General features: G+C 38.6%; 1 protein-coding gene across 1 annotated transcript in view; it reads left to right on the top strand.

The window, feature by feature from the left end:
- The window catches only part of LOC114046209 (protein ADP-ribosylarginine hydrolase-like protein 1), a 46,471-nt gene that overhangs the window by 24,721 nt on the left and 535 nt on the right, over positions 1 to 21,215 (top strand). The window contains exons 3-5 of the mRNA XM_027866458.1: positions 7,837 to 7,977; positions 16,296 to 16,423; positions 18,059 to 18,191. Coding sequence (XP_027722259.1) covers positions 7,837 to 7,977; positions 16,296 to 16,423; positions 18,059 to 18,191 — 402 coding nt within the window. The remainder of the gene's footprint in view (positions 1 to 7,836; positions 7,978 to 16,295; positions 16,424 to 18,058; positions 18,192 to 21,215) is intronic.

The following is a 21,215-nucleotide window of genomic DNA, read 5'->3' as shown; positions in this document are numbered from 1 at the left end:
ATAGCATCCTGCTCTAAAAGGCCCTCATCTCTCAGCTATGAGAAAAAAAAGGAATATATTATTAAATCTTCCACAGGTCCTTCATTGGTTCATAAAGTTCATATTATTTTTACTGATTTTTTCATTTATATTTTGTATTCACTGCATATATTATTCTGTTGGTTTAGCTTATTTCATCATACATTATTTCACACAAATTTTTCCACACTTTCCTGAATTTTTCATATTCGTAATTTTTTATCTCATGATAATATTCCATTGAATTTATATATTGTAGTTTTTCAGCATCAATTTCAATACCTCAACTGGTAGTCATTCAAATTTTTCTTTCTTTTCTGGAGTAAAGCACATTCTAGTTGGTTTAATTGCTTAAAAAATTTAACTATTATCTTATATAAAACATAAATTATTTTAATGTTTTATATAAAACATAAATTTTTATTTTATATAAAATATTAATTATTTTATGTGGAATTATTTTATACAAAATATATTATATATTGTTTTACATAAATTGTATAGATAATTTTATATAAAATATAAACTATTATACAATATAAAATATGATTTTTATATTACTTAATTAAAATATTACTTTTAAAATGAAGGAAACTGGCAACATAATTTAGTAGGGTTCTTACAGTATTTTGCTAATATATTACAAACTCTTCTTTTTCAAGAGGATCTACATTTCAATATATTTTAACTGTAGCTGCAAATCTTATATCAGTATTATGACAACATTCTAAAGAAATGTTGTGGCATAAAATTGGAGCAGTTATATATTTTTTTAAAACTTCGTTCCCCTTTAAATTTTTAAACCTGAACTTCAGCATCATGTGTCACTATTTTGTTGTGACATGTGTTCTCACAAGGCTAGAACATTCCATGAGGGTAAGTGGAGTGATATCATAGTATTCAAAAGGACAATTAATTAGGCACCGTGGATTTACAAAGGAAATTAGAATATTTTTTATTTCACCAACTCTAAACCCCAGTCTCTTGAAATGGTCCATAATTAATGCTTTTGTGATAGGCGAAACATGAGAAAGCCTCTTAGTCAGGTGTAGTGGCTTTAAGAAGATGATACAAATTCCACCTTCTACAAGAAGCCTTTGCAAATCCTTCTTAATTCTAATGCTGTCCTCTGTTGGTTATTTCCTATTTATCTTGTATTTAGTTTATCGTGTGCAGTTCTGTGCAAATTATCTCCTTCACCAGATGGTGAGCTCCTTGAGAGCAGGGACTATTTTTTGCCTTTTTTGGTATCTCCAGTGCTTAGCAATAGCACTTGGAACATAGTATTGTTGTTTAGTCATTTCAGTTGCGTATGACTCTTTGTGACCCCGTGTGGGGTTTTCTTGGCAAGACACTTGATTGGTTTGTCCTTTCCTCTCCATTTGATTTACAAATGAGGAAACCGAGACAAGCAGGGTTAAGCAACTTGCCCAGGGTCACACAACCAATAAGTGTCTGAGGCTGGATTTGAACTCAGGTCTTCTTGACTCCAGGCCCAGCACACTATCCACTGTACCACCCAGCTGTCTGGCACACAGTAGGTGCTCAATAAATGCTTATTGGCCAACCGAGGTATAAACTATATTTCTTGCCCTTGTGCTTAGCAATTTGCCTTCCAAAGGCCCTATCGATAGACATCAATACTTCAACAGATCTGTGCCCTCATCCCTCCAAAAATGCAGCTCATAGTCTAGTCATGTATTTTTCATCCTGTGGGATTCATTCATATTCTTCCTTAAATCACCCATAGGATAGCTCCCCAAAGCGCCTGGGGACTTAATTTAGGTCTTTCAACCATCTTGTTATTGTCACTTAAAAGTTTCATCTTTCAGATGGACAAAAATCCATCCAATTAAATGACTTTTCCAAACTAGGTTAGAATCTCTCTAAAAGATCCCAGTAGAGCATAAGCTTGTTTTGTCTTTGTATCCCCCTATGCCTAAAAAATAGAAGGCACTTAATGTTTATTGGATTAGATTATAATTGTGCTTCCCGTGGAAATGCCCTAATAGTATTAAGAATCGACTTAGTATGTTATTCACAAATAGAGAATGAATAATTTAAATTGGTTTTGATTTAAAAGATATTTAGGATATTTTTGGCTTTTAAGCTTTGCATATTATTAAAATAATGAGGCCAATAAGGAGGGCAGTTAGGTGGCACAGTGGATAGAGTGCCAGGCCTGGAGTCAGAAAAACCTAAGTTTAAATCCAGCCTCATACACTTACCAGCTGTGTGACCCTGGGCAAATCACTTAACCCTGTTTGCCTCAGTTTCCTCAGCTATAAAACGAGCTGGAGAAGAAAATGGCAAATCACTCTAGTATCTTTGCTGAGAAAACTCCAAATGGGGTCATGAAGAGTTGCACACAACTGAAAATGACTCGTAACAAAAAAGGTTGCAGTTCTGATCCCTACATGGACTTTTACTTCTCTCTGATTCATAACTATTGACAAATCCCAACACCCACCCATTGTGTTATAAATGTAGACAGTGGGGAGCAAGAAAGAGAACACAGATAAATTAGGTCAGATCTGTTACACCTCTTGGCAAAACAATTCAAAATACTTGCCTTTCTGCTGAGACCAGGCATCAATAGTGTCAACTGCATGTGTAGAGTCCTAGAATTTCAGGGTGGAAAGGGACCTGAGAGGTCATCTAATATTGTACTTGAACCTGAGCAGAAATGCCCTCTTTCTCATTTTTATCATGTATTCATTCAGCCTCTGCTTGAAAACCTCCAGTGATAGGGACCTCACTACCTCCTAAAATAACTCATTCCACTTCTTGTCAGCTGTACCTGTTGGAAGAAGGAAACTGGTAGAGAAGGAAATAGCACTCCAATATCTTCTCCAAGGAAACCCCAAATGGGGTCACAAAGAGTCAGACATGACCAAAACGACTGAACAGCAACAATTATTGGAAAATTCTTCCCCAGCTAAAATTTATTCTTTGCTCCATTAGTCCATTGCTTTTACTCCTATCTGGACACCTATGTGGTGCTGTGGATAGAGCACTAGACCTGGAATCAGAAAGATCTGAGTTCAACTCTGACCTCAGATTTGTGTGATCTTGGGCAAGTCACTTAAACTCTGTTTGTCTCATCTGCAAAATGGAGATAATTATTCCACCTACTTTGCAGGGTAGTTGTGAGGATCAAATGAAATGATAATTGACAAGGGCTTGACATGTAGTAAGCACTACGTAATTGTTAACTGTTACTATTGTTGTTATTTTTGTTATCAGGGACAAAATAAAACGAGTCAATCAATCAGTCAAGAAATGTTGATTAAGCCTTTGTATGTACCATGCTAGGAAACAAAAGTGAAGCAGCTCTTGCCTTCAGAGATCATACAATCTGGCTAGAGGAGATAACATACACATATATAGGTATATAATATACAAAATAACGTGAAGGCAATAACAGCTTGGAGGGGAGATGGACAACATGAAAGACTTCATATAGAAAGCGGTGCCTAAGCAGAGCCAGGAAGAAAATTAGGAGTTTTAAGATGTACATGGAGAATAGCTAATGTAAACACACAGGGATGGAATACCTTGGAGGAGGAAGAGCAGGAAGCCCAGTTTAGCTAACAGAAAGGGAATAATATTTATGTGTGTATGTATGTATGTATTTGCATATGTATAAAGGGAATAACATATAATAAGGCTGGGAAGGTGGTTGAGACCACATTATAAAGAACTTTCAATGCCAGAAAAAGTTTATTTGTGTTTGTTCTAAAAAGATTCTGCTTCTTACTCTCTGATTTCTGAAATGCCTCTTTCATATGATGCCCTGTCAAATAAATGAATTGAATATTCCTTCCACCTTCTTGATGTTGTTGAGTCATGTCCAACTCTTTGTGATCCCATTTGGAGTTTTCTTGGCAAAGATACAGGAGTGGTTTGTCATTTCCTTCTCCAGCTCATTTTACAGATGAGGAAACTGAGGTAAACAGGGTTAAGTGACTTGATCAGGGTCACCCAGTAAATATCTGGGGCTAGATTTGAACCCGGGTCTTCCTGACTCTAGGCTTAGTGTTTTATTCCCTGTGCCACCTAAATGCCCATTCCTTCCACCTACTCATTCCTAAAGTATTCTCTCTGATAGCTTAAATGTTCCTAGTTTCTTTTTTTTAATTTTTAATTTTGTGTGTGTGTGTGAGGCAATCAGAGTTAATTGACTTGCCCAGGGTCACACAGCTAGTGTCAAGTGTCTGAGGCTAGATTTGAACTCTGGTCCTCCTGACTCCAAGTCCAGTGCTCTATCCACTGTGCCACCTAGCTGCCCCTCCTAGTTTCTTTAGCAAGTATTCATATGATATTATTCTGAGTGTTCTTGACGTATACTGGTCACTCTCTTTTAGATGTTCTTTAGCTTATCAAGATAGGGTATATGGGGTATTCAAGGAGGACTAGTACCTCTGGTGTGAGGGCTTGTCAGGGCTGTTCAACCGCCTTTGGTATCTGCCTATCACCCAACTCTCACCTGTGGCTCCAAGAAGCTGTAGCATGCACAGTGGCCAATGCTGGTAAAACTGTCTCAGCAGATGTCTCAGTTAAACCAAGTTGAGGGTAACCTTTGGGCCTCAAGCCAATTCACAGATAATTAAAATATAGAGACATGTGAGAAATGCAAACGAAATATAACACAAAGTCTAAGGGGAAGGGATCATTATGGGTGGGGTATGGGAAAAGGATCAAGGATGGTTCCATTATAGCAGTGGTATTTGATATGGGCCCTGAGGCATGGGCGGGATTTCAAAGTATCATAGAATCTCGAAGTTTGAAGGGACCTTAGAGGGCATTCGTGAGTTAGGGAGGTGTGTACCCCAAGATGTGAAGACTTCCCTGCTCAGAATGGGCAGATGAGAACAGTTTGTCCCAACAGCCATGAAGGCGGCTCAAGCAGGCATTGTGGAGTGCTCAGAGCCTCGAAGATGCCAGGGTCATCTACCCCTTCTGGGGTCATTAGCTTGACTTCTGTCTTGCCATTAGACTTTGATGGATCTGGAAAAGAGAATGAGGCTGATGACTTTGTGAAACTTTACCTCATTCAAATCCAGTTCACATCCCTCCATGATGTCATTGATCCTCTTGGAAAACAAAGGATGAAAAGCTTGTTAAGGTTCTCTCTAAAATGTGGCATCCAGAACTAAAGTTAACCATACTACAGATCTCCTTCAAGGCTAAGGAGCCATTAATCAGTACTCTTTGGATCAAATCATTCAACCAGTTGTAGATTTCCATCTATATCTCCTCATCTTGTCTATAAGGATACCATTAGAAACTTTTTCAATTACTATTCTGAAATCCAGATACTCTGTGCTGATAGTATTACCCTGATCTACCCAATTAGTAAGCAGTCTAATTAAAAAGGAAATCAGATTAGTCTGGCATGCCACTTTTTTTCTAAACCCAGACTGGCTTACAGAGATCACTGCTTCTCTTTCAGAGTACTCACAACTTATCCCTTTAATAATGCGCCATAGAATTTTGGAAGAGACAAAATAAAATTCATCCATCAATAATTTGAAAAATTCACCTTCCCTTTTCTTTCCCTGAAAATCAAAACAACGCATCAAGAATAACACTTTTAAAAGAGCATTTGTGTGAATTCTGGTCTTCTTACTATTTAGAGTCATTCTACTGTTCTCTCTGAATAGATCTGATGGATAATAAGACATTTTTCCATCCAAATGACTTGAATGCTAGGAATTTTGTTTTTTGTTATTTCTTATTTATACTTTGTAAATGTGCTGTGCTTTGCTTAAGCACACATTCCCAGATTTATGTGAGTTTTAATCCCAACAGATATAAGAAAAAAAAGTGACCCCACCAACTGTGAGACAGCATTTAGCCAAAGAAAGTTAGAAGAAGAAAAGACTAGAACATTGAATCTAGGATAGAAAACCCATTTTAACAAGGAAACATTTGGGAAGTTCCTGATTTGTGGCCAGGAACCAGTCCGAAAATATAGCAGAACAAATCAAAGATGATAAATTTAGTACAAGTTGGGTTCATACAGGGCAAAATATAAAAAAAAAAATGACATCATACCTTAAAACCTAATTTACCAAACCAAATGGCGGTGCACATTAATTCAGATGCAGGTGAATCAAATCATTCTATATATTTATAGTTACTGGCTTTTCAGCATCGTATTTTTTATTGGAATTTGAATAGAGGAATTATACATTGTGGTCTGTCTTTTTAAACCAATGCACAGAAGGCAGCATATATGAAAAGTAATGGTTCTTGTCTTGCCAATAGTACAGACTTCTAAGTGCCTAAACTACCACGTGCAGAGCAATGTACTAGGCACTGGGGGAGAGACAGAGGTCAAACACTAATAATAGCAACATTTACATAGTGCTTTCTATGTGCCAGGCACTGTGCTAAGCACTTAATTATTACTTTGTTTGATCTTCACAATAATCCTGGGAGAGAGATACTATTATTATTCCTATTTTACAAATAAGAAAACTGAGGTAGAGAGAGGTTAAGTGACTTGCCCAGGATTACATAGCTAGTAAGTGTCTGAGGCTGGATTTGAATTCAAGTCCACTGGTCTATCTACTGTGCCATCTAAGGCATGATGTTTGCCCTTACAGAGCTCATACCTTGATAAGGGGTTAGGCTCAATGCACAGGTAACTAAAATATAGAGACGTGTGAGAGATGCAAACCAAGTGTAACACAAAGTCTAAGAGGGGAAGGATCATTATGGATGGGGTATGGGAAAAGGAACAAGGATGGTTCCATTATAGCAGTGGCATTTGATATGGGCCCTGAGGGATGGGCGGAATTTCAAAGTATCATAGAATCTCAGGGTTTGCAGGGAGCTTAGAGGGCATCTAGTTCGATCTGCATCTGGCCAAGTATCCCCTCCACATTTAGAACATTTCAAGGGTAAGGGGCAGCTGAAGCTTAGAGGCAAAACATTTATGGGAGAGCAAGTAGGCCGGTCTGCCTGCAGTGTAGTCATATGGAGGGGAATACTGATAGGGATGTAATGGAAGAGTCTGTTCTGAATTTATCTAAGAGTGCTAACACGTGGAACATCTTTCCATAATATGAAAAATCCTCTTGGCTCTTTAGACAGCCTTCATTTATGTGCTATTCTCCATGACTAGAATATTCTCTCTCTTCTTAGAATCTCTTGTTTCCTCCAAGACGTAGCTCAAGCACCACCTTCCATATGAAATATTTTCTGGTCCCCTCACTTGTAGTGATGCCTTCCCTGCCAAAACAACCTTGTCTCTACTTTGTATATATTTTGTTTATACTTATGTGTGTATATGTTGTTTTCCCTAGAGAATGTAAGCCCCCTGAGGCCAGGGACTGTTTCACTATTGCCTTTGTATTCCCAGCTCCTATCACGTATGTGTGTGCGTGTGTATGTTTGTGTGTGTGTGTGTGAATTAGTTGTGTCCAACTCTTTGTGACCCTTTTTGGAATTTTCTTGGCAAAGATACTGGAGTGATTTGCCATTTTCTTCTCCAGCTCATTTTACAGATGAAGAAACTGAGGCAAACAGGGATAAGGGACTTGCCCAGGGTCACAGAGCCAGTAAATGTCTGAGACAGGATTTGAATTCAGGTCCCCCTGATATTAGGGCTAACACTCTATCCACTGCACTACCTAGCTACCCCTATCACATATTAGGCATTTAATAAATGTTTGTTGGCTGACTTGGTTACATAAGCTCAGAGCTGTCCAAAAGAGGGTGCCAGTTAGTAATGACTTCCTGATTAGATAACAAAGGTGTCACCCTTTCTTCTGTTCTTTCTTTTCTGCTGTTCTTCCCAATGTCTAGGTTTCCTGGGGTCCCTATGCACAGCCCTCTTTGTTTCTTATGCCATCCAAGGAAAGCCACTTGTGCAGTGGGGGAGAGATATGATGAAGGTGGTGCCAATGGCTGAAGAATTCTGTAAAAAGACAATTCGACATATGGCAGGTAAGGATGGTTTATTTTTCTGGTGCATTGTTGTTGGAGAGAGGGTAATAGCCTTGATTCATATTGTTCTAGGCTAGGCCAGTCTTGGACTAGTCTCCTAGAAGTTTATGTTCCACATTGGATTGAGATATCTATTGAATATTAAATATCTATTGAAATGAGATACCTACAAGGCATTCGGCAGCTCACAAAAGCAGATTTGCTTGGCAAACAGCAGGAAAAGGATATTCAATGAGAATGTATGTTGAGAATACCCCAAATTGATTCCGATGAGCAAAGTTCTCCTGCCTTTGAGTTGTCCATCTTCAGCCAACCATCGGACAGAGCCTTGGGACTGTTTTGTAGGTGGGTGATCAGGAAGTGATGTTAATAACCTGAGTCATTAGTTCCTCTGATCCAATCATCTTTCAAGGATAGTTTCAATGCCTTTTAAGGAAAAAACATATTTGAATGAGTTTGCTACATCTTCGTACAGCTACAATATAGCCATAAGAGCTGTGGGTTGGCTCTTATTTAATAAATTTCAATATGATATCAATGATATGAAATCAATATGATTTCAACACACTTAAGGTGGAGTATTAGGATTGATGTTTATTTAAAATTTTTTTTCTGAGTGTTTTTTTCCTCTTAATGGTCCTTCTCATATGACTTAGGCTCTATACTACCATGAAACAGGAACATAGATAATTTTCTGAGGTCCTTCTCAGTACTGTGATCGTGTGATTTCTAATCCCTCCAATAGTCATGGGTAAATTTCATTAAAGCCCAATTTCAACACCTCATCATGTCATGGAGGTGATTCTGTGTACTCTAATGCTATGGCAGTAAAGTACAAGATCTGGTCCTACCAAATTGGAATGGTTTAAAGTACAGAATCAGTGATGGAGTGGGTATCTGTTATCCAAGGACTACCATAGCTAAGTATTGAGAAGCATATTGTCATAAGATTAGCCAAATGATATTTTTTCCAATTACAGCAACTCATGAAAACTAGCTCATAAGGTATAAACAGTCACAATATGTGTTGGTGGAGTGAATATGCACTCCGATGAAATCACTGGACCTTTTAAGTATTGAAGTCTCGAATAGTATTAATATAGAGACATGCTTAAATATCAATATCAGAGGAAGTATGTTTGTGTATCATGTATACATATACAGAGAGAGAGACAGAGAGGAGAGAGGAAAAAAGAGAGAGAAAGAGGGAGGAGTTAGAAAGAGAAAGAGGGAAGAAATGAAAGATGGAGGAGGGAATTAGAGAGATGGAAAGATGGAAGGAAAGAGACAGAAAAACAGAAAGAGAAAGGGAGGGAGAGAAGGAGAGAGAAGAAAAGATGAAGGAAAAGAGACAGAAAGACAGGAGGGAAGGGAGAAGAGAGAGGGGGAGAGACAAAGGGAAAGAGACAGGAAAACAGAGAGTGAGAGAGAAGAGAGGGAGGGGGAAAGAGAACTTGGGATTCTAGGTTCTTTTCTTAAATATCTATTTCTTTATGTCAATGCCCATAAAAGGTATGAACAATTAACAAATTTTTGTACTTTTATTCTCAAAGCTAATTAAGTCAGAGGTTCTGTCCGAATTTTGGCTTTTGTTAAATAACGCTGTATTTTGGTTTCTTATCATCCCACTAGTTAAAAACAAAAAACTATTTTTATCTCTAATGCTAAGGAAGCACCCTTTCAATCAATTCAATGTATCTCAACAAAGATTCATTGAGTTCCTTCTCTTCCTCTCCAAAGTCTTTTTTTTTTTAGCTCAAAATGCTGTCTTCCCATAATTCTCTGATCCAAATGACACTTTCTACCAAGCTCTCAGATGCATTATTGGCTGAATGCAACGAAGATAGATCTGATACCTGGGCTCACTGGCGTGGTAAATCCTGTCACTTCTGAATCAACTCTGTCTTAGCCTTATTTTACTGTACCAAGACTCCTTCCTTAAGTGGCCTCTACTTAAAAAAAAAATCTAATCAGTCTTTCATTTCTGAGTTTTTTACATGTACCATGGAACTCTGAAGAACTTGTCACTGGTCCAACAGTGGCTTATGCCTTTCACCACTGTTTATCTCTTTACCCACCAGAAGGCATAGCTGCCAAGATTCCTGACCTTATTAGTTAATAAGGATCAGGGATTGGTAGCTCCACCTCACTCATGTGGTTCTTCATTCCACTCAATGTCAGAGAGCATTCAGTGGGAACACCAAGTCCCAATGTGGTTAATAGCAGATACTCATATAGCTCATAAGGCTTATGAACTACTTTACATATATTACTTCATTTGATCTTTGTAACAGCTCTGTGAGGTAGATGCTATTATTATCTCTATTTTATAGATGAGATTGAGAGAGACTAAATGTCTTGCCAATGGTCACCCTGCTACAAAGCATTCGAGACAGGATTCAAAATCAGGTCTTCCCAATCTCTAAGGTTGGAATTCTATCCACTGTACCATCTAGCTCCATCACCCAGATGCTCTGCTTCTCAGAGACTAACTACTTCTATCTCTTGGTTGCACCCCCTTTGTGGGTGGCAGTGTTTTTCACAATAGATTTTGGATTAGTCTCTTGGCTCAGCCCTCATCTGCCAAGAAAACTTTTCTCTCTTACCTTGATGCTGAATATCCATTTAATCAAATTAGCATAGTGTAATGGAGTTGATTGTACAAGCTAGGTTTAATTGATTCAGTTCTTTATTCATGCCCATAGAAGCAAAAGCAACTAAATCAAATATATTAAAACAATGACTTCTCCCACACCCTGAAAGTCCTTAACCAATCTGTTGCTGTGTCCCAAGCCAATGACTTCTAAGGACACAGTTTAGGTGCCTTAGGTTTAGTTCCTTTTGTCAGTCTTTTCCACCAAGAGCTTGTAAGCATCCCAAAATCTGTTCTATTCAGTTGAGGCAGCTCAGGACCTATGGCATCAGTCCTTCCTGTCACTTTTCCTTCCTTTCTACTTTGCCTCACTGAGTGGGACCCAGGAGGAGGTAGTTTGATGTAGGGGAAAGTGTGTATAGGCTCTAGAGTTAGATGAACCTTACGTTCATATCTTACTTCTGATACTACTCATATGACCTTGTTCAGTTGTGTCTGACACTTTGTGACCCCATTTGGAGTTTTCTTGGCAAAGATATGGAGTGATTTGTCATTTCCTTCTCTAGCTCATTTTACAGATGAGGAAACTGAGGCAAACAGGGTTAAGTGGCTTACCCAGGGTCACACAGCGAGTGTCTAAGGCCACTCTATCCACTGTTGCTCCTAGCTGCCCCTACTACTTACATGAACCTAGACAATATAATAATTATTATAATAGATAGCATTTATATAACCCCTTAAGATTTACAAAATGATTCTTTATATGTGTTATCTCATTTGATCCTCACAACAATCCTTGGCAATAGGTACCAGTACTATTTTCCACATTTTACAGATGAGAGAATAGAGACTGTAACTTTGAATTCTGAGTCTTCTGTGAATTTTTTGGGTGGTCTTGAAGAAGTGGCTTAACATCTCTGTCTCTCATCCTTTCCACCTGAAAAATGGGGTCAGAGAGCAATCCAATCTTGGGGTATAATTAGGGATAATGATGGTAGTGTACTAAATGAACTTAATGCAAATTTGAAATGCTAAGGATGTTAGCAGATTGGAAAATCAGTTTCACTGCAGGATTCTCACCCCCTACACACACACATACACACACACACACACACACACACACACACACACTCTGGTTTTATTTTCTTAAGGAGGTGTAATGTACTTATGTATGGTGGTTAAGTACATGCTAGTACGTGTAGTGATTAGGTACATTGTAATTCTACTCCTGTTTGGTAGAGCCTTAGAATAGATACTTAAACATTTCTGGGAATGTGTTTTAGACTGTTAAGCAGGCTAAATAAGACTTCCTATCTCTCTGATTTGTAAGCATGCTGTTAGTGGGATTCTCAACTAATCTGACATTTAGTATCTCTATTACACTGATGAAACCATGTTGCAAAACTAAAGCAGAGGTATGTTAATGCTTCTATTTTCAAAGTTCAGTCAAGCAGTTTTGGAATAACATTTTCTCCCTCCCTGTTTTATTCACCTTTTCTTTTTTAGTAGACACTGACTGATAATAATCCCATCTTACAAATACAATCAAACCACATTAAAATATACAGGTAGTTCTGAATTTATTAACCCAGCATTTCTATATAGTTCTGGCATACAATTACCGCCCCAGTTGAGTAGGGTCCAAGGAACTCCAGCTGTCATAGCTGTGGATCTGGAAGAGACTTCACAAGTCATTTAGCCCAATCTCCTCATTTTACAGATAAAAACTGAGGCTCAGCAGGTAAAGTAACTTGGGATCAGAGGTAGGATTCCAACCTGAGTCCTCCCATTCTGCAATCACGCTTTCCTGCGGATTTCAAACAGAGTTCTCAGACTCTAGAGCTAGTGTCTTTCTTGCTATAGCAGGTGTCAGAAGCCAATGTCTGCTCTGTCTGACCACAATTTGTAATTAACACTTTTCTGCAGCCCATGCCTTCACTACCCCATCTTCCCTAGCAACATAAAGGTGGGAATGGGGAGGTGTGTGTGGAGGTGGTGAGAATCCCGCAGTGAAACTGATTCTGCAATCTGCTAACATCCTTAGTATTTCAAATTTGCAATAAGTTCTTTTAGTATATTACCATCATTATCCCTTATTATACCCCAAGATTGGATTGCCTCTCTGACCACTGATTGCCACTTTTCTGCAGCCTATGCCTTCACTAGCCCATCTTCCCTAGCAACATCAAGGTGGGAATGGGAAGGGAGGAAGGGAAGACTTTTATTACAGTGCTTCCTCACAAGCTCCTTAGCCTTCATCCTTTCTCCCTGCCTTTCAGGCTCCTCATCCCAGCTCCTCACTCCTCATCCCTGCCCCACCCCAGATCTCCACCCCACATCTAGCTCTATGCCCCACGACCACCTCACTCACTCCTCAATCCCTGCTCCTTACTACCTACCAATTCCAAGCTATTTTTAACCTACTCTTAGATCCTCATTCTCCACTCCTGCTAGCTCCCTCCTCCATCATATCATAGGTCCTACTGACCTATAAGGGAATGTGAAGGTGACTGGGTAACTCCTCAAGGGCAGGGACTGTCTTGCCTTCTTTGCATCCTCAGTGTTTCATGCAGTGTCTGGCACATAGTAGGCAGTTTATTGACTATCACTGCAGTTTGGGGCTCAGAATATATTTTCCCAGAGAATTTGTAGTAGTATTCGTGCAATATATTTCCAATGTGTAATGGTTTAAGTTTTTGTGGCCTAACCTGGGAGTCTAATTACCATTTGTACCATCATTTATTATTATTAATATTATTACTTATTTATAAGATTTGTAATTTCTTCAGTGTAGGTAATTCTCCATTGATGTAGGTCACTACCCCTTCATGCCCTCAGTAAAACATGGTCTTCAGGACTTGCTGTGGTCAAAATAATACTCAATTCAGTTCAGTCAGTGTATATTAAGCACATACAAGGAACCATGCAAGGTACCAGGATACAACTACAAAAAGAAAAATATCACTACCCTTGAAGAGTTTACATTCTTTTAAGAGACTATCACATGGACCCTGATAAATAAAAGCAATTTGGAGAAGAAGAGAGAACAATAGCAACTCAAAGAGGGGATAGAGAAGTCTTCATAGAGGAGCTAGCAACTAGAACTAGAAATAGTGAAACCAAATGAAGGCAATGTCAATGATGATATTAGTATTAAGAAAAATAAATTCTTATTAATATTAAAAATTTTCATAGCTCTTTAAGATTTGCCAAGCACTGTACATATATTATCACATTTGATCCTGATAGCCCTATGAGTTACCACAATTACTATTATCCCCATTTTACAGGTGAGGAAACTGAAGTTTGTAGAAGTGACTTGTCTGTGGTAGTCATACAACTAGCAAATGTCAGAGGCAAGATTGTAATTCAGGTCTCCTTGAATTCTATGACCAGTATTTTCTCAATTCCACCATATTGATTCATCAAATATTGATCACTTCATGGCCAATCTTATGGTTATAAACCCCTCTGCAGTCAGCTAGACTGGTCCATGGACAACAGACCATTGCTGTGTCTGTATTTGATGTGTTCCAGTTTGATAGACCCTGTCAGAGTCAGAGTTCAAACTATGCCAGAAGAGTAAGGTCATTACTATCATTATCAATAGTGGTGGTAATAATAATAATACATAGCATTTTATACAACAAAGAGCTTTTATGTATGTGATCTTATTTAGGTCTTCCAATAACAGATGCTATAAAGTAACTAATACAAATCTCGATATCCTGACCATTCCAGATGAGGAACTGAATCTTAGATTAAGGATTTTGCCCTAGGTCACATACCTTGGACAGGTAGCAGAGCCAGGATTCAAATCCAATGTTCCCATTGTTTTTGGTTCCAAATTATTTTTTTATTCCAAATCCAGTGTTTTGTTTTTTTCTCTCATTGCACCATGATATCTCTTGGGAATTGCCTTTATTGTATTGGAAAAGCAAAATTATGGCCTCATTCCTTTCAACAAACATCTATTAAGTGTCTACTATGTGCAGAGCATTATGTATTTGGTGCCAGAAAAGGGTAGATAGAAATTTATTAGGTCATTTGGTAGAGAAGAGTGAGCTGGAAAGGAGATGTGGCCTTTCTAAATTTCTTTTTTAAACTATTTCAGATTTTAGGGTTTATTCTGGCCTTATGGATCTAACAATCTCCTAAATACAACATATACACAAATAACTATAATATAAAATGGAACATGAGTGTGTGAGAGGCATAAACAAGGTTATATGAGGACTAAAGAAGACAAGATCATTTTCAATTGGCAAGAATTGTAGGATACTGCCTTTGAACTAGATCTTGAAAGATGGATAGAATTTCATGGGACAGAGAAGGGGGCAACAGAGAAGATGAAGAAAGCATTACAAAAATGGGGAGCAAAATGAGCAAAGACACAAAAGAATGGAAAATGTTGTGGGGGTTGGCATACTATACCCCTCCCATAATCCTGTTTTATATGGCTACAGCTAAGAATAGTTTTTACATCTTAAAATAAGATTTTATTATATTTTAAAAGGTAAAAGCCATTCTTAGCCGGGGCTGTACAAAATTAGGAAAAAGCTAGACTTGGCCCTTGGGCAGTAGTTTGCTGACCCCTGGCAAAGAGCCTTACAGATGATCCTGTGTCCTGGGGCATAAGTGAAGAGAAAGAGTGACTTAAGGCTGGAAGGGTATGGTGAGACCAGATTGTGGTAGACCCTGAATGCCAGATTAAGAAATTTGGATAGTAACCAGAAGGCAATAAGAAGTTATTAAAGGTTTTGAGTAGAGTAAAGAGATTCATCCTCATGCAAAATTGAAGGTTAATCCAGCAGTAGTATAAAATGCTGACTTAGAGGGGCCCCTTCCCTCCGTAGGTCAGCCCCTTCCCTCTGGAGAAGAAGGTGGGATAAGGATCTGAGGGTTGAAAGATAGAGACTGAAGAACTGAGACTAAAGAACTGGGAATGGGTTAAGTACTATAACTGAAATAAAGTTTGGGGTGGGGAATGAGGGAGGTGAATGGGGGAAATGGCAGCGATAGCTAAGTGTTGGTGAAGGGATGGACCTTGGTGAATCCTGAGGACTGTGGTAGGGGGTGGGGATGAAGAGAGAAAGTGAGAAGATAGTATATAAGTATGCCCTATCTTAGATGTTGAGAATAGTTGAGAAAATGTACTTCTTGCCTTGCAGAGGTAGGAGACTTTGGGTGTGAAATTTCATATTTTATATAATGTTCATTGTGGTCTATACATTTATTGGTTTTGTTAAATTGTTTTTATTTTTTCTTTTAAAATATTTGTTTGAAGAAAGGGCTTAGTTCACTGTGGAGGAGAGGGAAGAGGATATATTTGAAAATGAATCTGATATTAAAACCAAAAGGCATTAATTAAAAAAAAAAAAGCGGTAAGTGTTTTTACTCTCCTCCTCACTTTTTAATGATGCTGAGCCAGAATCCTGAAGCTAGAAGACCAGTTCAGAAGCTATTGTAATAATCCAATCAGGCGGTAATTAATGTCTACACTAGAGTGTTCTTGCTGGGTCTGGAGGGGAAGGGATGGAGACAAGAGGGATTGCAAAGTCTGAATCAATGAGATTTGGCAAATTATTGTACAATGAGGTATATAATATATAAGAACCAAAGATACCACAAAAAAACTATTTTCAGGGTGCCTTTAACCAGAATGAGTATTTTAAGGACTCCTCTGCCAAGACTGAATATCACTGTTGATTTCCTTTATATTTAGAATACCAAGAACACTGGTTTTACTTTGAAGCCAAGTGGCAGTTTTATTTGGAGGAGAGAAAAATTGCTGAAGACCAAGATAATAAACCCACTTTTCCTGATCATTATGATGCAGAGGAGAGAGATAAGGTAAACTTGATGATTTTCCTTCAGAAAAATTTCAGAATATTAACTGTCTTCATTGCGTTCTGTAGGGGGTTCCTGAAGGCTCACTTTGTGGTTTTCAGGGAGTAGATTGTTAGCCTGGGTAAAAGATTAAAGAATGAGAATACTGGCTGTTTGTACTTTCATAAAAACACTTTAGGAAGTCAAATATTTTAAATACACACTTTAAACGTTTGTTTCTGCCTATGGTTTTCATATAATCTTATTCAATATAAATTATTTCCAAAACAAAATTGGAATATTCCTGGATATACAAACTCTAAGTGTGATTATACTATCCACAGTACTGGAATACAAGGCAGAATTCTCGGGCGTCTCTCTAGTTACTCTTCTTTCCTTCTTTCCTTTCTTCCCTCCTTCTCTTCCTTCCTTCCTTCCTCCCTCCCTTCCTCCCTTCCTCTCTCTCTTCCTCCCTTCACTCTCTTTCTCTCTGTCTCTCAAATTGGAACAATAACTACAGGTTTAGATTGCTCAGTTAGTCATCCAGAAAATTATAAATTGTCTGGTATGAGCATTGCACCACACTGGTAAGTCAGAAAGCTTGAATTTTAGTCCTAGCTTCTTTCAATACCCTCATCTATTACCTTGTCTGCCCTTTGGTGAGAGCCATAACTCTGGACAGGGGGGCTGAGTGCTTTGCCCCGGGGTACTAAATTTAGCAAGTGCTGATAATATTTGCAGTCCTTCAACTGTGCAGAGACAACCAGCTTAGCACCTACTTAGTAAGAACAATTAGGTAAAAGAGGAAGCTACTGGATGATGGGTTAGGGAGAGCTCCTTTCCTACATTGCCCTAATCAACACTAACTACCTCTTAACTGAGGTCTTGTTTCCTACTGCTTTCCCCAGGACACAATTATTGGTACTTGCCCGAGGTGAAAAAATTCTCAAATACAGCCCTGCCCTTAAGGCTTCCATGTGTATGTTGGGTATGTTACTCTTATGTACCACGTAAGAAATACTATGAGGATAAAAAGATGGTATATCTGAGTTGGGGGAGAATTAAGAATTCTTTGGAATAAAGGTATAAAATTAGGAGTGGCTATTAATGTGAAAGGCAGTATGGCAAGTGGTATAGAAGAAGATAGAGAATTGGCCTCAAAGCCAGGATGGCCTAGGTCTAACTTCTGTCTCTGACATTTATTGTCTTGGTGACTCTGGGAAAGTCACTTAACTTTTCAGTGCTCTGGGCAGCTCCCTAAATTGTAGAAAAAGGTTCCATCTTGCATTGATAGAGAGAATTTCCTTGCTATGAATTCCTTATTATCAGTGAAAATACTGGTCCAGTCCTTTTCCCTATCAAGATAGCACTGATGTGATGCCATTTCATGAATGCGCCAAATGAAACCAAATCAATTTTGTTATTTATTAAAAAGTGATGTCATCATCAACTTTGTTTTTACCAGTCTAGTTTTCCTCAGTTATTCGAATGATCGTGAGTCAAACACTATGGATATGCCCAGCTAAGACTTTCTAAATACCCCAAGTTAACATTTGGAGCTAAGACAACAACAACAACAATAACAACCTAGCATAAAACAGTTAAACCTTTTCAATGATTTTCTAAAGCTCAAATAACTGACCTTGGTCACTTCATCAGACTTACAGAAAATGGAGTTCAGAAGGTCGAGGTGGAAGAAGGGGCCATGATGCACCAATGATTGCATATGACGCTCTTCTGGGAGCAGGGGACAACTGGGCAGAGCTCTGTAACCGGGCCATGTTTCATGGAGGTCAGTTTCTTCTTCTTTACATTTGGGGGTTTTGGTAATTGTGACATTCTATGATTTTTGAGGTACTGATCTTCGGAATGGCCAGTGCCTCTTTCCAAAGTCTCCCTCCAGCAGGAATATATATATGTACATGTATATGTATACACACACATACACACATGCACACCCTGACATATGTACACATGTACACACATATACACATACATATACACCTGTATATAGTCAATATACACAAAGCATGCATATATACATACATGTATAACTGTATTTCTTTTTTAAGTTTTTTTTTCTTCTTTTTTTTTTAGTGAGGCAATTGGGGTTAAGTGACTTGCCCAGAGTCACACAGCTAGAAAGTATTATGGGTCTGAGGCTGGATTTGAACTCAGGTCCTCCTGACTCCAGGGCCAGTACTCTATCCACTGCACCACCTAGCTGCCCCTCTTTTTTAAGTTTAAAAAAATTTTATTGATATGATTTTTTTTATACATTACAGAAATTTACAGATTACTCTCACCTCCTAAGACAGGTCTCTTGTAGTAAAATAAAAGTTTAATTAATTAAAGCTAATAATATGGTGAACTCATCTGAAACTTCATGTGACATTTCTTCACATCTGTAGCATCCATACCTCTCTTTGTTTAAATTAATAGACATCTAGTGCGGTTTAAGTGGCACATTCTCCCAAAATAAGCAGACAGTTTGGAGCAATGTAAATCATTACGTCCCATTCCTTATTCTTCGTTTTTTGTTATTGTTGGTTTCAAACACTCAGAAACACCAGTGGCAAGCATGTTTTCTTATACAGCCTCATCCTGACCTCTTCTCCTCAGTTCAAGTGGGAGGAAAAAAATCAAATGTAGTGTGTTGGAGCAGGTGGGAATTCTTCATCAGTGTTGGCCCAGAACTAAGGCAGGATTTATTCAGCTGGGTTGACCAGGTCGATATCTCAGTTTCTGCAGTGTCAACGATTATGTTATTAATTGACTTTTGTCTCTACATATGGTGTGCATATGTAAGGAAAAGGTTATATTATGACCTTTGAATTGCCTTCTATAATTCAAAGATGTTCTGATTCTCTGAAGTTAGAAGAGATTGTTTTACTTAATGTTATAATCAACACAGGTGCAATCAATATTACATCATGCTTCCCTTAGGGGAAGAGGGAAATTATGACAGACCTCCCCTTTAACACTATGCTTTAGACATCTGGTCTATTGCCATATAACAGGGAAGGATAACTCAGGAAGATAAGTATTCCTGATTCCAAACACGGCCTCAGACACTTTCTGGCTGTGTGACCCTGGGCAAGTCACTTAACCCTGTTTGCCTCAGTCCCTCATCTATGAAATGAGCTGGAGAAGGAAATGGAAAACCACTCTAGTATCTTTACCAAGAAAACCCCAAACAGGTTCACCAAGAGTTGGACATGACTAATCACCTAAACAGCAACAACAAACAACATAGAATTTCTGAGACCTGGATAGGAATCCTAGCTATGATGTGAAGTTACAAAATGCCTCATCATTAGAGGTTTCAAAACTGGTTAATAGAGGCAGGTTGTTAGGATTTTTTTGAAAGAGGGGAGGAGAAAACAGGGCAGAAGAAAGGAGAAGGGGGAAGAAAGGGGAAAGGAGGAGTTCTCTGAGGAGTTATGACCAATCCAAGAGTTGGAAAGGGTCAGTCAATCAAAATGACTGACATTTATATATCACTTTACAGTTTGCAAGGCAATTTGCATATATTTTTCATTTAAGTGTCACAACAAGCCTGGGAATTATATACTATTATTAGTATATTTTAAAGATGAGGAAACTGAAGTTCAGACAGATTAAATGATTTGTCCAGGACTTCACAACTAGTAAGTGTCAGGAGCAGGAAGGAGTTAACCCCTTGTCTTCCTGACTACAATCCTAACACTCTCCCCACTATGACCGTTTGCCTCATATCAGTAAACAGTTGAGGGGAGCTATGGTGAGCAGAGTGAGGACAGATAGACGAGGCGTAGGAAGGAGGATGGGGCAGGGGGAAATGTGATCAGGAAAAAATGAGTCACAGAGGAATCATCTCATAAGAAAACTGAAAGAGAGGAAGCTGAGGTGGTGAAAGATTTTGAGATTGGAGGGTGTTTTTATAGGAATAGAAAAGGTGGATAATCTCAGTAGGTATGTCTCCCTAGTTGTCCACAAGAGAAATTTAGCTGGAGAACAGAAGGAGCCTTCGGCAGTTCAAGTGGAGGACGATCAGAAGGAGGTGTTGACAGTAGTCAAAAGAGATGAAAAGGGATAAGAGATATGGGAGTAAGAGGCTAAATTTGGCACATTCCCAAATATGGCAAATATTGCCAGATGGAATCCAAAGGAGCTTGGAGAGCCTGAAAGAAGAGTTTATTCCCAAGAAGGAAACACAATACAAGCACTGGTTTAACTCAGCCTGATCCCACACTTCTAATGTTACTCTTAGGGCAAATATGTTGGTGCGCCATCACACACCTGCTGTAACAGGACCCACACACTCATAATGATTCTTTTAAGAAGACGCTCTAAAGATCAAATGATAAATGAAAATTTCCCGGAAGAAGAAATGCACTGCCTTAAGGATACACTAAATTGTCCAAATTGGTAGTAGATCATACACGGATAGTAGGTATTAATGAGGTGAGGGCACTAGACATCTGAAGGCAAATAGGTTAAGGCTAGAAAAAGGGTGGCTAAACGTTGCCCATTTCACAATCCTGACAGAGGACTGCCCTGTGTTGTAATTCTATTTGGTAATCTACCAAGCCAAGGCGAGCCATATCAAAGGCTTCAAGTTGGGAGATCCTTCCCATTGCAAGTTAGTTCTTCCTGATACTCCTAGCAGCTAATTTGTTGTTCAGGCATTCTGTTGTGTCTAACTCTTCATTACCCCCATAGACCATACTCTCCATGAGGTTTTCTTGGCGAAGATACTGGCATGGTTTGCCATATCCCTGTTCAATGGATAAAGGCAAACAGAGGTTAAGTGACTTGTCCGGGGTCACACAGC

This window comes from Vombatus ursinus, unplaced genomic scaffold (genome assembly GCF_900497805.2).
Source record: "Vombatus ursinus unplaced genomic scaffold, bare-nosed wombat genome assembly UNPS02014781.1, whole genome shotgun sequence".
In the NCBI taxonomy this organism is placed as follows: Eukaryota; Metazoa; Chordata; class Mammalia; order Diprotodontia; family Vombatidae; genus Vombatus; species Vombatus ursinus.
Note: the sequence above shows the minus strand (reverse complement) of the source record. Positions and strands in the feature narration are given on the sequence as shown.